The sequence below is a fragment of the Leucoraja erinacea genome, chromosome 22 (genome assembly GCF_028641065.1).
Source record: "Leucoraja erinacea ecotype New England chromosome 22, Leri_hhj_1, whole genome shotgun sequence".
Taxonomy (NCBI): domain Eukaryota; kingdom Metazoa; phylum Chordata; class Chondrichthyes; order Rajiformes; family Rajidae; genus Leucoraja; species Leucoraja erinaceus.
Genome location: NC_073398.1, coordinates 3,065,688 through 3,082,135, shown reverse-complemented (window position 1 = coordinate 3,082,135; position 16,448 = coordinate 3,065,688). Strand labels below are relative to the sequence as shown.

Sequence of the window (16,448 nt, the reverse complement as noted above, 5' to 3'; positions counted from 1 at the left end):
CGTGCATTAAAATATAGGTATGAAGCAACTTGAAACATACTGCCCCCGTCAATTTTGCAGGTATGGAACTCACTCCCAAACCTCACCTAACCTCTATGGTAGGAGATAACAATCTATGCAACGAGGCAGAGAAAAAAATAGTCAAATGAACAAACTGCTCAAAAACAGTCTGCTACACTCGTCATCATTGGGCGAGTTGGACTGAAGGGCCTGTTCCTGTGCTGTACGACTCAGCCTCGATGTACACTTGCATGTGCGGGGGAAAGATAAGTCAGGCAGAACCTGCAACAGCACGGGGGAAGAAGAAAAGAGACGTGTGGACGTAATGATGCAAACAGACTTGGCAAAGAATATGAACTAGGCATTGGAAAATTAAAACTACATCAAGAACAAAACTTGAATATTAAACGTCACATTCCTATGATAAGGTTCCACCTTTTGAACCTCAATACAAATTTTAAAACATAAGCTCCAATCTTAGGTAGACAAAAATGCTGGAGAAACTCAGCAGGTGCAGCAGCATCTATGGAGCGAAGGAAATAGGCAATGTTTTGGGCCGAAACCCTTCTTCAGACCAGCTCCAATCGTGTTTAGTATGGGTATTTTACATGTTCTTACAAAGACTGTAACACTGATTTGGAAACCTTTCCCAATTAAAGCTGACAAAAGAGATGTTTTTCTTATCATATGTACATTGAAGAAGTGAATCCTAGTGGACAGACTGTGTGACGGGCACTGCACATTAAAGGCATGGAACAAAAAGCAGAAACCACCTTCAGCATCAAGTCTAAACTTTCTGTAAACACTTTATTGCACATTTACCCAACACACAAGGGTGTTCAGAGCTGCACAGGATTAGCAGAACTTCATTTCCCTTCTATAAAATCAATATTTTGAGCAACATTCAAGAGTGGAAGGGTTCATTAAAGAACTGGGCATCTCAACTGGATTTGTCACTGAGCATTCACAAGGCTAAATAGCAAAATGGTTTGTTTCTGTGCAACTCCATGACTATATGTTGGAGATATAAAATACCAAACTACTTTCAGAGGTAGACAGAAATGCTGGAGAAACTCAGCGGGTGAGGCAGCATCTATGGAGCGAAGGAATAGGCGACCTTTTGGCTCTAGACCCGAAACGTCGCCTATTCCTTCGCTCCATCGATGCTGCCTCACCCGCTGAGTTTCTCCAGCATTTTTGTCTACCTTCGATTTTTCCAGCATCTGCGGCTCTTTCTTAAACTACTTTCAAAGGTCATCAGCTTGAAGCATGAACTTTTCTTATGCCTCTGCACAAACTGCCTGGTCTGCTGTGTACTTGTGAGGAATATTGTTTTCATCTCAGTTACGAACTTACACAGATTTTTGTTCAAAATGATTCCCTACATTCAAGCAGAAGTTATTATTTCCACATTAAAAGTGTACCTCCAGTACATTACATTCAAGCTCAAGCTTTCTCCCCCACTGGATTTTCATCAGAATTCACTATTCCAGGTTAAAAGTACATCGTCATTTCAAAGCACAGATAGAAATGCATAAAACCAAATCAGAAAGATAGCTCGGGAGGCAGAGGCCATTAATCAGTGTCCCCTTTGCAGAATAAACCTTGAAGATGCACAAGGAAACACATGTAGTGGGAATACTTTGGGCCTTCAGCAAAGGGCATGGCTGATGCAATGTACACAATTATTTTCAATTGTAAACACCCCAGGTAAAATAATGGAAGACACTGGACAAGGCCTGAGTGATAGCTGTAGGAAGTTACTGCAGATGCTGGTTTACACCAAAGATAGGCACAAAATGCTGGAGTTACTCAGCTGGTCAGGTAGGATTTCTGGAGAGAAGGAATTGGCAAATAACAATATGTTAATTAACGTCACTCTCTCCAGAGATACTGCCTGAGTTACTCCAGCATTTTGTGCACCGTTGCAATTTGTATTGTGGTTTCCTCCGACCTCAGTGCTGACAACATTCACCTGGCTCCAACTCATGTTGGCAAGAGCCACCATTCAGTATCGCATAAACCACATCTTAGCAGGGCACATTAGAACTCGTGTAGAAAATGTACCACAAATTGTACAAATACCGATTTCTATCCAAAATGTGGCAGGCTGGCAAAATGGAGACATCTAGTGTAAAGAACAAAATGTTCATTAAATTGAAAAGTATTGTTCCATTTACAACAAAAACTATAAAGAAGTTTTAAAATGGGGAAACAATTAAAAACAAGACGAGAGTTAGATAGTTTTGCAATAATTGAGAATCACAGAATGAATGGTCACAGATAAATGCAATCTTAGAGGAAAAGGGAAACACTTTAAAATAGAGAAATTCATTGATTGAAGTAGCGACTTAACATTGGACTTTAACTTAAGATTGGTTTGAATAGATGGGTCATGGAAAGGTGCTAAACGTGAGCAGAAATGTTTGTTCACATGGAATGCAGAGAGGGGAATAAAGAATCCATTCTGGTGTGTTCAGAAATACAATCAAACACTTCAATCAACTATTTCAATGTCCAGGATGTCAAAAAGGAAATTCCTCCCAATGTCTTTCCAGGTCATTAATAAAAGATGCCAAAATTGAGATCTTTCTGTGGAATGGAAACCTGAGAGACCGCAGATGCTGGAATCTTGACCAAAACACAAAGTGCTGGAGGAACTCAGCGGGTCAGGCCACCCCCCATCCCCCCCCCCCCACCCCCATCTCAAGGGGCCAGGCCACCTGAAACACCGGCCGACCGTTCCTCTTTCTAGATGATGTCTGACCTGATGAGTTCCTCCAGCATTTTAGGAATTTCTGGTGAAGATAGGCATAATTTACCCTCAACAGCAAACTAGGTCAAGTTTGTGGCTGGAGTATGACATTTGTGGAATTATTCGGTGTTGTTGTGGGTCAGTGGGATTCCAAAGCACTCCCTCATCCAACGTTTGCTCATTGTTAAGGGAGATACATCAGTGCAGAATTACATCTTTGATTAGTGAAAGGCCTGGATAGAATGGATGCAGAGAGGATGTTTCCACTAGTGGGAGGGTCTAGGACCAGAGGCAATAGCCTCAATGAAAGGATGTTCATTTAGGAAGGAGATGAAGAGGAATTTCTGTAGTCAGAGGGTGGTGAATCTGTGGAATGCATTGCCACAGACGGCTGTGGAGGTCAGGTCAATGGATTATTATTAAGGCGGAGATTGACAGATTCTTGATTAGTACGGATGTCAGAGGTTTGGTGGAGAAAGCAGGAGAATGCGGTTGAGAGGGAAAGATAGATCAGGAGGATTAGACTTGATGGGCAGAATGGCCTAATTCTGCTATTATCACTTATCTAAACCAGAATATGTTAGGAATGGCTGATTGCATCAATGACTTCAGCTCCAGGTCATTGCAAGGGATCTTGAACAACTTCAACAATAACGACACCAGAACGACCCATCCAAAGTGGGCGTTTTCACTGTCGAATTGTTAAATTCCTTTCACAATCGCCTCAAAATACGCAGTTCCACGCGCTCTTGCAGCTTGAGGTGGACACTTCAAAAGCAGGACTGAAAAATCTGCACATCAACATTAGGCAATGACAATCTCCAAGAACACGAGCTGGACAATATTAGACGGTAGAACTGAAAAGTGCTAGCCAGCGAGCAACATGACCTTCTCCAACAAGAGGAGGTCTAACAGCTCTCCGAGCGTAGAAGCTAGATGCGGAAAGTCCAAAATAACAACACAACTTTCTGCAAGAAATCATCCCTCTCCACAGATGCAGCTGACCATTCCCAGTATTCCCGTGCTTTTACTTCACCCATCCTATTCAAGTGAGTAAAGGATTAGTTGAAGTTGCCTCAAACAGTACCTTTCACTTGTGGGTGGTGCTTTTACAAAGGCCCAGATATCATTTGTAGAATGTACTCCCTAGTTGTGGAATGCTCAATACACGGGGAAAGGTTCTCCTCTTCTTTCCTAGCAGTTCTCTTTTAATATTTTGAAAACCTATTTAGCCACTTGTCTTCAAAATGACACAAATGTTTAACCCTCATTTATCTAATCTCCATTTGATGTACTACATCCCTTGGTTCACTATAGTGCACTTTCTTCCAGAAAGTCCCACGCTCCAGAATCCACAACACATGCACCCAAATGTATTTCCACTAGCACATTGTAGAGCTGGAACATAACTACTATCCCCTTTTATTCTAGAAATAAAATTAAAGATTACTTTTCCATTTCAAAGGCTGGAAGAGGGTGACTTTTTAGTTTACCGGTTTAGAGACAGTGCAGAAACAGGCCCTTCAGCCCACTTAGTCCGCACCGACCAGCAGTCCCCATACATCGACTTTATTCTACGTACGCTGGGGACAATTTACAATTTAACCAAACCAATTAACCTACAATCCTGTACGTCTTTGGAGTGTGGGAGGAAACTGGAGCGCCTGGGGACAACCCACGCAGGTCACAGGGCGAACGTGCAAACTCCACACAGACAGCACCCGTAATCAGAATCAATCCCCGGGTCTCTGGTGCTGTAAGGCAGCAACTCAATCGCAGCGCCACTCTGAATTCCTATTAAGGGAAAAAATATTTTAACATTGCAGAGAAATTGGTAGAAATCTAAAACAAGGATCCCTGCACATTCTATATCAAAGCCTAGAAGATGACACTGAATCTGCAAATATTGTAGGCCATGGTGTGTGGTTCGGTGGTGAATGGATCATTTTAGGAAACTGAGATGGGAACATTAACATTTATCACCAAACTATGAACTGTTCAACTGTACATGTTCTCCATAACTGATCGATTAAATTCCACTTATCAAATTTAAGATGAAAATAAAAAGGTGCTGTCTTGTATGTATGTCCTCGTTATAAGAAGGTTATTGCATATGAAGCAATGGAAAGCATTCATTCAAACTAGACCCAAATATTTCTGAGGAAAATAAAACACACACAACAGAACTAATAAAACAAAGTACACATCTGTTCAAAAATGAAAGTCCCAACATCATCAGTAAAATGTACGTCCACAAAATGCTTGGGTCAGGGTATTGTTGAGGAAGTGATTGTTACAGAGTATTCAAGCTGTAGTCATGTAGCTGGTGTTCACTTGTTATCAGGTGAGGCAGGCGATGAAGGCACTTCAATGCCGTCAGGAAGTCGGCGAATATAGAAGAGGATGTAGGCTTGAGCTTTGCAAACTTCATCCACAGTACACAGAGTCACCGTTGAATCATTGCAATGGACCCACAACCCTACAAAAGCCAAAGGATTCCAGTTACAAAGTACACAGCACTGAACATGAATGCTGCCATTTAGGGCAATATTCTTTTTTAGTTTAAAAAATATATATATATAGGGCAGAAACAGTCCCTTCGGCCCAAGTCCACGCTGAAAAGCAATCACCCTGTATACTAGCACTATCCTTCACGCTGGGGACAATTTACTATTTACAGAAGCCAATTAACCCACAAGCCTGTACGTCTTTGGAATGTGGGAGGAAACCAGAGCACCCAGAGAAAGCCTGAGGGAGAACGTACAAACTCCGTACAGACAGCACGTGTAGTCAGGATGGAACCCGGGTCTCTGGCGCTGTAAGGCAGCAACTCTACCGCTGCGCCAGCCACCCTGCTGCCCTTGTTCCCGAGGTGCCGTTACATGCAAACTAAAAAAAGCCTTAATCCCAAGGAGACCATCAGAGGCCACGCTCCTGAAAGGGATACGACACAGCTGCAGTAACAGGATACAGGCGGGGGGGGGGGGCTCTCCCAGCCAAGGCCAACTGCAGCAGGACAATATCAGTCCGTTAGATCAGGGTTCAAACAGCATTGCAGTTGCTTACACATTGAAATGGTCAAAGGATTCTAATCTTACATTCTGAATGAGATTCTGGAGAGGGCAACTGCTTTAAAGGAAGACATTCAGAAGCTTCAATCAAAACAATTAATAATGCACAGAAAGGCAACATAATAGTAGGAGAGCAAGAAGAAAAATAACACAATGTCAAAGGCAATTCAGGCTGATCCGTTTAGTTCAATGCAGCTCAAAATTAGAACATTACACCAATTTCATTTTAAAGAGTAGATCAAATTTGCCTCAGCCCATGGTTCATTAAAATCAAATGCAGTTCATAGCAATCATCACGTTTGAATCAACCAGATTCACACCCTAATACAAGACATTATCCCATTTGCACAGTTCTCCTCTGCAGTTTTATGTTTTGGATGAGACAAGAGTGAGCCTTTTATGCAGTTTTTGCATCATGGAAAGTATCTGGCAGGAGAACCAATCCCTTGGTTTAAAGTGTGCGATTCAAATGCAGCCCCCCCACCCCCCCCCCCCCCCACCCACCTGCCTAAAACATTCCTACCCCTGAAGCCAATAGATTTAGAAATTGCATAATCACATGTGCAACCTCTGGCAATGAAGAAAGACAGAGAATCGAGCCAGAGTTTGATTGATTGAACTCTGGGGGAGGTTACAGTGAGGGGAAAGCGGAAGGATGATGGGTTGGAGGAAACAGAAACTCTCTCTCTTTTTGTCCCCCTCACAGATCTCTAAATGCAATTTAACTGATAGCTCTCAGATTGACAATAGACAATAGGTGCAGGAGTAGGCCATTTGGCCCTTCGAGCCAGCACCGCCATTCAATGTGATCATGGCTGATCATCCACAATCAGTACCCTGTTCCTGCCTTCTCCCCATATCCCCTGACTCCGCCATTTCTAAGAGCATTATCTAGCTCTCTCCTGAAAGCATCCAGAGAACCTGCCTCCACCGCCCTCTGAGGCAGAGATTTCCACAGACTCACCACTCTCTGTGAGAAAAAGTATTTCCTCATCTCCGTTCTAAATGACTTACTCCTTGTTCTTAAACTGTGGACCCTGGTTCTGGACTCCCCCAACATCGGGAACATGTTTCCTGCCTCTAGTGTGTCCAAGCCCTTAACAATCTTATATGTTTCAATGAGATTCCCTCTCATCCTTCTAAACTCCAGAGTGTACAAGCCCAGCTGCTTCATTCTCTCAGCATATGATAGTCCTGCCATCCCGGGAATTAACCTTGTGAACCTACGCTGCACTCCCTCAGTAGCAAGAATTGCCACTGTAAAGAGAATTATGTGCAGTGTTCATGAGCAAATAAATATAGGTTTTTTTTTACATTGTTATTTACCGCTATTTTATTTCCCCAGACTGATGTGCTAGGGATAAGAGCACATTAAACACAGTAAACGCACACACCTCCATCCGTATTGTAGCAATACGCTGTATAATGTCCTGAGCCAAAGCCCTTTCCGTGATGCATGACCACGGCAGCCAGGTCATACGTGAAGTAATTGGTCCCGAGGGCTCCTGTGGACTCTCTGCAGCAGTATGGCTCCATGTTTAACACCTGGTCGAAGCTGACGTGGACTCCGATCTTCTCACGGTGATTGCGACCCGACCACCTGCGAGAAAGACAGCAGTGAGAGTACAAACACTGAACCGCAAACGCCAACGCTCGCAACTGGTGTTGGGTATTAAATTCCTACTTACCTAAAGCGTTTGAGGTGTAGACGCAGAACATGAGGTAGCTTGTGGATCACGAGCTGTTTCTGTGCTTCAGTTAGGATCAATGGTTTTGAAGAGGACTTCCTGCGCTTACCTAAGACAAGAAGCACCTTTTAAACATCTCTACATGAACATTTCAACACAATTCACCAAATATGGCATCACGTCAAATGGAATTTTTTTGAACAGCGGTAACTAGATTTTGCTGAATAAAAATGTTGTTCCGCTTGCCTACACCGTTGGAAAATCAGAGTCATAGAGTCTTACAACATGGAAACAGGCCCTTCAACCCAACTTGCCCACAACGGCCAACATGTCCCATCTACACTAGTCCCACCGGCCTGTTTTTGGGCAATATCCTTCTTAACCTGTCCTAGTCACGTACCTGTCTCCATGCTTCTTAAATGTTGCGGTAGTCCCTGCCTCAACTACACCCCCCAGTAGCTAGTTTCATACCACCACCAACCTTTGTGTGAAAAGGTTGCCCCCTCAGGTTTCTATTGAATCTCCCCCCTCACCTTAAACCTATGTCCTCTGGTTCTCGATTCCCCTACTATGGACTAGAGACTGTGCGTCGTCTACCTGATCTATTCCTCTCATGATTTTGTACACCTCTAGAAAAGATCACCCCTCATCCCCCTGCGCTCCAAGGAATCGAGTCCCAGACTGCTCAACCTGGCCCGATAGCTCAAGCCCTCGAATCCTGGTAACATCCTCATAAATCTTCTCACCACACCTTTATAGTTCGGCACCATTTTACTGATAACATAGTGCCCAAAACTGAACACCATACTCTAAATGCCTTGCAGCAAATGAATGAAGCACTTACTGGTGAAGCTGACAAAAGCTCGGCCTACAGGACAAATTGCCAAAAAATTCACACACTTTCAACCAAGAGTTTAGCATCTAAGCAACGATTGTTATTGGCTGCTCTCCCTTCTACAAAATCACGATTTTATTGCTTCCCGCCAAATTATTATTATTTCATTTTCCTTTCTGCGATGCAACGTTGTCAAAACAAGGAAGGCAGCCAGCACCTGAAATGAAGAGGCAGAGATGGTGGACAAGTTTTAAATAGTTCCCAAGGCATGGTGGCCATTGGCAATGCTAACATGCACTGCTCTAAAGCAGGCTGCAGTCAAGAGTCAACTATAATCTGCAGTCATCTAAACCAGAATGGAGTAGGATGGAATGCTAAATTTCATTGTCCGTATAACTCAATATCACCTAGCCCACGGCCAACAATGCACCATTGTGGGCTCCACCTTTCCATGATCATTGTTACTTTTAGCATATCTTTCATTCATGTTCCACATCTCTCTATATCACTGTCTGTATCTCTTGTTTCCCTTTCCCCAGACTCTCAGTCTGAAGGACCTGGACCTGAAACATCGCCTATACCTTTTCTCCAGAGATGCTGCCTGACCCGCTGAGTTACTCCAGCTTTTTGTGTATATATATTAGGTTTGAGCAACAGTAAAATACCCATCTCGGGAAAACAAGGATGGGAAAGCACATCTCGGACCCACAGATCCTCAGCATAGGAGCACCGCAAGGCTGCGTACTCTCCCCTCTCCTCTACACCAACTACTGCACCTCCACTAACACCTCTGTCAAGCTTCTCAAGTTTGCGGATGACACAACCCCGATTGGACTAATCCAAGATGGGGAGGAATCTGCCTACAGACAAGAAGTGACACAGCTGCCGTCCTGGTGCCATCGCAACAACCTGGAGCTCAATGCTCTTAAGACAGTGGAATTGCTTGTAGACTAGGAGAGCTTCCCCTCCCCTCCCCCCAATCACCGTCAACAACACCACAGTCACATCTGTGGAGTCTCTGCCGCAGAGGGTAGTCGAGGCCAGTTCATTGGCTATATTTAAGAGGGAGTTAGATGTGGCCCTTGTGGCTGAGGGGATCAGAGGGTATGGAGAGAAGGCAGGTACGGGATACTGAGTTGGATGATCAGCCATGATCATATTGAATGGCGGTGCGGGCTCGAAGGGCCGAATGGCCTCCTCCTGCACCTAATTTCTATGTTTCTATGTCTTTTGAGTTCCTTGGAACCATCATCTCCAAGGACCTTAAATGGGGGACCACCATCGACTCCACAGTCAAAAAGGCCCCACAGAGGATGTACTTCCTGCGGCAGCTGAGGAAACACAATCTGCCACAGGCAATGATGGTCCAATTCTATACTGCCATCGTAGAGTCTGTCCTCACCTTCTCCATCATGGTTTGGCTCAGCCACCAAACACGACATCCGGAGGCTGCAGCAAATCGTTCGATCAGCTGAGAAGGTTGTTGGCTGCAACCTTCCCTCCATTGATGAACTGTACACTGCAAGGGCCAGGAAGCGAGCGGGTAAGATCATCTCTGACCACTCTCACCCTGGCCACAAACTCTTTAACCATATAACATATAACCATATAACAATTACAGCACGGAAACAGGCCATCTCGACCCTTCTAGTCCGTGCCGAACACATAATCTCCCCTAGTCCCATATACCTGCGCTCAGCCCATAACCCTCCATTCCCTTCCCATCCATATAACTATCCAATTTATTTTTAAATGATAAAAACGAACCTGCCTCCACCACCTTCACTGGAAGCTCATTCCACACAGCTACCACTCTCTGAGTAAAGAAGTTCCCCCTCATGTTACCCCTAAACTTCAGTCCCTTAATTCTCATGTCATGTCCCCTTGTTTGAATCTTCCCTACTCTCAGTGGGAAAAGCTTTTCCACGTCAACTGTCTATCCCTCTCATCATTTTAAAAACCTCTATCAAGTCCCCCCCTTAACCTTCTGCGCTCCAAAGAATAAAGCCCTAACTTGTTCAACCTTTCTCTGTAACTTAGTTGCTGAAACCCAGGCAACATTCTAGTAAATCTCCTCTGTACTCTCTCTATTTTGTTGACATCCTTCCTATAATTAGGCGACCAAAACTGTACACCATACTCCAGAATTGGCCTCACCAATGCCTTGTACAATTTTAACATTACATCCCAACTTCTATACTCAATGCTCTGATTTATAAAGGCCAGCACACCAAAAGCTTTCTTTACCACCCTATCTACATGAGATTCCACTTTCAGGGAACTGTGCACAGTTATTCTCAGATCCCTCTGTTCACCTACATTCTTCAATTCCCTACCATTTACCATGTACGTCCTATTTTGATTTGTCCTGCCAAGATGTAGCACCTCACACTTATCAGCATTAAAGTCCATCTGCCATCTTTCAGCCCACTCTTCCAACTGGCATAAATCTCTCTGTAGACTTTGAAACTCTACTTCATTACCCGCAACCCCACCTATCTTAGTATCATCTGCATACTTACTAATCCAATTTACCACAGCATCATCCAGATCATTGATGTACATGAGAAACAACAGTGGACCCAACACAGATCCCTGTGGCACCCCACTCGTCACTGGCCTCCAACCTGACAAACAACCATCCACCATTACTCTCTGGAATCTCCCATTCAGCCACTGTTGAATCCATCTTGCTACTCCACCATTAATACCCAACCATTGAACCTTCTTAACCAACCTTCCGTGAGGAACCTTGTCAAAGGCCTTACTGAAGTCCATATACACAACATCCACTGCGTTACCCTCATCAATTTCCCGTGTAACATCTTCAAAAAATTCAAGAAGATTAGTTAAACAAGACCTTCCAGGCACAAATCCATGTTGACTGTTCCTAATCAGACCCTGTTTATCCAGATGCTTATATATATTATCTCTAAGTATTCTTTCCATTAATTTGCCCACCACTGACGTCAAACTAACAGGTCTATAATTGCTAGGTTTACTCTTAGACCCCTTTTGAAACAATGGAACAACATGCGCAGTACGCCAATCCTCGGCACTATTCCCGTTTCTAATGACATTTGAATCACTTCCCTCTGGAAGGCGACTCCGGACTGTCAAAGCTGCCACAGCCAGACATAAAAACAGCTTTCTTCCCCACGAGCAGTAGCTCTACTCAATAACCAAAAGTCTGTAGCCTCCTTTTGCTCTGGTATTTTATTTCATTCACATGTTTAAACTATAATGATTTATTCTTAATGTTTTATTCTTAATGGTTTACTGTATGTCGTGTTGTTACTTGCGAGCGGAGCACCAAGGCAGATTCCTTGTATGTGGACATACTTGGCCAATAAACATATTCATTCATTCATTCATGACATGTCCAAATCAGACACAAGCTATGAAACAGAATTCTGTAGAAGGTCTGTAGTAGCAATAGGTACAAGTGTAAAAAGAAACATCCACAAATTAGTTTCTAACACTCTCGAAGGAAGAGTGGGGTCGGATTTGGTTAGGCTTATTATTGTCATGTGTACAATGAAATGCTTTGTTTTGCATGTTACCCAAACAGATCAGATATAATATATTAAATACTATCATCAAATTCAAGTACAATATTAAGAATAAGGAGTAAGCCATTTAAAACGGAGAGTGGTGAGTCTGTGGAATTCTCTGCCTCAGGGGGCGGTGGAGGCCGGTTCTCTGGACGCTTTCAAGAGAGAGCTAGATAGGGCTCTTAAAAATAGCAGTCAGGGGACATGGGGAGAAGGCAGGAACAGGGTACTGATTGTGGATGATCAGCCATGACCACATTGAATGGCGGTGCTGGCTCGAAGGGCCGAATGGCCTACTCCTGCACCTATTGGCTAGTGTTTAATAGATAGAGCAAAGGCGAAGATACCGAGTGCAGTATATAGTTCTCAGCATTGTAGCGCATCAGTTCCATAGACAAAGTGCAATGTAGAGGAGAAGCAGGCAGTACCCCCAGCCTACGTTCAGAGGGGAAGCTGTTCCCAAATCGGGTGATGCATGCTTGCAACCTTCCATCAGACCGGAGCAGAGAAAAGGAATGACTGGGGGTGGGACAAATCTTTGATTATGTTGTCTGCTTTTCCAAGTGTCGATAGGAATCAATGGTGAGAAGTCTGGTCTGTGCTACATCTATAACTTTCTGCAGTGTCTTGTGATCCTGGGCAGAGCTGTTGCAACACTACTTTCAATATACTTTCTATAGTGTGTCTGTAGAAGTTCGTAAGAGTCATTTGATACAAGCAGAATTTTCTCAATCGACTCCTCGTAAAGTAGAGGAGTTGATGTGCCTTCTTGGCCGTCACATCAATGTGGTTGGTCCACGACAGCTTGTTGGTAATACTAGTGTCAAGGAACGACAGGGTGCTCTCAACCATTTCCACCTTGGCACCATGGATGCTGATGGGGCATATACTCCAGCATTCTTGCCAAAGTTAATCACTAGCTCCTTCGTCTTTCTGGCATCGAGGGAGAGGTTATTATCCTGACACCACGTTACAAAGTTCTCTATTTCCTTCCAGTACTCTGCCTCGTCACTATTAGTGATCCGGCCCACAACACAGGAATCATTTTCAAACATAGATGGAGTTAGAGCAGAATTTGGCCGTACAGTGAAAAGCTTTGCTCGCGTGCCATCCAGTCTAATCATAGGATACACGAGTACAGTCAAGCCACACATAAGTACCCCAAGTAGTGCAATGAGAAAAATACCAGAATCCAGTGTTATCAGTATTAAGGCTGCTCTCATTCATCTCGATTGTATTTGTCTGCAGAACTGGTGGCCAACAACTCTCGCAATTCGAGAACAGTCTCAGGTGTACCACTATTTGAATAAGGGAGACAAAGCATGTGGAACTATCAATTAGCCGGACATAACCAAAAAACTATAGGGATCTTAGCGGCACAGTGGAGCAGCAATGGAGCTACTGCCTTACAGCGGCAGACACCCGGGTTTAATCCTGACTACGGATGCTGCCCGTACGGAGTTTGTACGTTCTCCCCATGACCTGCGTGGGTTTTCCCCGGGTGCTCCAGTTTCCTCCCACACTCCCAAGATGCACAGGTTTTTAGGTTAACTAGCTTTGGTAAAATTGTAATTGTTCCGTGTGTGTAGGATAGTGTTATTGTGTGAGGATGGCTGGTCGGCGTAGACTCGGTGGGCTGAAGGGCCTGTTTCCACGCTGTAGCTCTAAACTAAACTAACTAAAGGTAGAGAATTATGCAAAAAGTCATAGGATGTTTGTCCAATCAATATATGATCGAATTACAGGTTGGTTCAAGCAAAAGAGCAATCTATATAGTCCTATAGATTACCTTCGCTCCATAGCGAGTTTCCTTCGCTCCATAGATGCTGCTGCACCCGCTGAGTTTCTCCAGCACTTTTGTCTATATAGTCCCATTCTCACTCACGCTTTACTCATAGCTCTTCCATTCAGTTTAGTTGAAAAAGAGACAGCATAGAAACGGGCCCTTTGTCCCACACCGACCAGCAACCTCCCGTACACTGGTTCTACCTTACACACTAGAGAAAATTTACAGAAGCCAATTAACCCACAAACCTGCATGTTTTTGGACTTTGGGTGGAAACCAGAGCACCCGGAAGAAATCCACGGGGTCACATGGAGAGCGTGCAAACTCCATACAGACAGTGCCCGTAGTCAGGATCAAGCCCGGGTCTCTGGCGCCATAAAGCAGCAACTCTACTCAATGTGCTACTGTGCTGCTTTTCTTTCTCTGTTCAGATGTTTACCTAATTCCCCTGTGAACACAACAGAGACTTCTCTAGTCTCCCACATAACACCCCTAAGTATTTGAATTACTTTGGTAAAATCTCTCATGCATCCTCTCCAAAGCCTGCATAAAATACGTAGAGAGGAACTGCAGATGCTAACTTAAACCGAAGACTCGGAGAATGTGGAAGAACCTTTGCACAGTTCTTGTTTTGCATATATCTTTTAGTCTGAATAAAGTTTATTTTGATTACATTTTTAAAAAGTTGCAATGAACAAGCCTTCAACACCCTCTCAATCAGCATTGACAACATGCCTGTCAGTCTCTTGATCTTCACCCTCACAGAATTCACTGGGATCTCTATAACCCCTGTCCCACGGTACGAGTTCATTCCAAGAGCTCTCCCGAGTTTGCCCTGATTCCAACTCGGAGATTTATGGTAATGGCCACTCGTCGGTACTCGGAGCTCTCGTGGACATTTTTCAACATGTTGAAAAATCTTCATGAGTCTTCCCGTGCTTACCTGCCATTAGCGAGTCTTCCCGAGTACCTGCCGTTAGCGCTAAGAGACGTCCCCGAGCTCCAACGTACCACGAGTTTGATTTTTTTAAAACTCGGGAGAGCTCTTGGAATGAACTCGTACCGTGGGACAGGGCTTTTAATCTGCTAATTGACAAAATGAAGGATTTCCCATGCATATTCAGCTTGTTATGAAAGGCAAATTGCAGGGTCATTTTTGTAGGAAGTTTTGCTGCAATTATTTTGTGCTTAGAGACAATAGATGACGTGTTGTTGGTAGTTTCACCGTCTGCACCAAAGAAACATCACCTGCCTCAGAAGCCGTGCCACACAGTGGCTGGATTCATTTATTGGAACAAGGAACAGAGTGGTTTCTGCTAGAGTCCAGAATAGCTTTCAGGAAGCCTCAACTAGTGAGGCTATTTCCTCAATAGTTGAGGAAGGCTATTCCACTATCTGGAGTCTACATCTTGGGATCAGAATAAGTGGTGAAAGAAATTACAAAGCTATAATCCCTTAGAATTTATAACAGAGACCTTTGGCTGCATTGTAAAAATATAATAAATTTGAACAAACACATTTTTGGACAATAAAATAATCAAAGAACATAGAAACATAGAAACGTAGAAATTAGGTGCAGGAGTAGGCCATTCGGCCCTTCGAGCCTGCACCGCCATTCAATATGATCATAGCTGATCATCCAACTCAGTATCCCGTACCTGCCTTCTCTCCATACCCCCTGATCCCCTTAGCCACAAGGGCCACATCTAACTCCCTCTTAAATATAGCCAATGAACTGGCCTCAACTACCCTCTGTGGCAGAGAGTTCCAGAGATTCACCACTCTCTGTGTGAAGAACATTGGTATTAGATTGGTATTAAGCCCTCCATGATACATAGCAGGCTACGGAGGCCATTAGACTTATTGTTTATTTTCCCATTTTAAGTCTTTTTGAATGCAGGCAGCCACAGGTGGATGATAATTGGTGCCTTGGCAATGTCATCAACATCCCAAGATTTTGTAACTGTTATGCAATTAGAATTTCAATTTAGTTTTAAAATAGATTTCACTTTGTGTCAACTTATCGACAAAGTTATTGGGCTGATGAAGGAGCTAAACTATGAAAAGTGTTAAAGTTGTTAAGGAGCAGATTTCAGAGGTAAACACTGCCCAGCAGAGAGGGGTAGGGGACCAGGGTCAGGAATAGGTGCAGTCAAGGCCGTACAATTAAGGTGGAGGCAAAACCATGATTCAAGGGATATGGGGAGAAGGCAGGCACGGGTTATTCATACGGGACGATCAGCCATGATCACAATGAATGCCGGTGCTGGTTCGAAGGGCCGAATGGCCTCCTTCTGCACCTATTTTCTATGTTTCTATGAAAGACATTTACAAGGCACTCTGGAAAGTCAAGTTATCAAAGCAACCACAGTGCAGATGGAGGAAATGAGGGGAAAAAAATTGTGGAAGTACAAGAGGAGAAAACAGCTCGCTTGAGGCAACTCATTAACGTGTATTCCTGGGGGAGTTTCAGGAACTTAGGAGCAAAGTCAAAAAGGAAATCAGAAGGGCAAAAAAGGGGCCAGGAGATAGCTGGCAGACAGCATTAAGGCCAACCCGAAGAGATTTTATAAATACATAAGGGGGAAAGGGGTAACTAGAGAGAGTGGGACCCCTCAACACTGTGTGTGGAGCCACAGGAGATGGTCAAGGTCTTATAGAAACATAGAAACATAGAAATTAGGTGCAGGAGTAGGCCATTCGGCCCTTCGAGCCTGCACCGCCATTCAATATGATCATGGCTGATCATCCAACTCAGT

The 16,448-nt window shown here is 43.9% G+C and overlaps 1 protein-coding gene across 2 annotated transcripts in view; it reads right to left on the bottom strand.

Moving 5' to 3' along the window:
- Nucleotides 1–2,728: 2,728 nt before the first annotated feature.
- Nucleotides 2,729–16,448, bottom strand: part of usp44 (ubiquitin specific peptidase 44) — a 57,236-nt gene continuing 43,516 nt past the window's right edge. Inside the window, exons 3-5 of one of the 2 annotated variants that reach the window (XM_055652774.1) lie at nucleotides 7,515–7,623; nucleotides 7,221–7,426; nucleotides 2,729–5,234 (exon numbers count right to left, since the gene is read on the bottom strand). In XM_055652774.1, the coding sequence (XP_055508749.1) occupies nucleotides 5,086–5,234; nucleotides 7,221–7,426; nucleotides 7,515–7,623 (464 nt within the window). In that variant the 3' untranslated portion in view covers nucleotides 2,729–5,085. The remainder of the gene's footprint in view (nucleotides 5,235–7,220; nucleotides 7,427–7,514; nucleotides 7,624–16,448) is intronic. The other variant, XM_055652773.1, reaches the window with a different exon arrangement.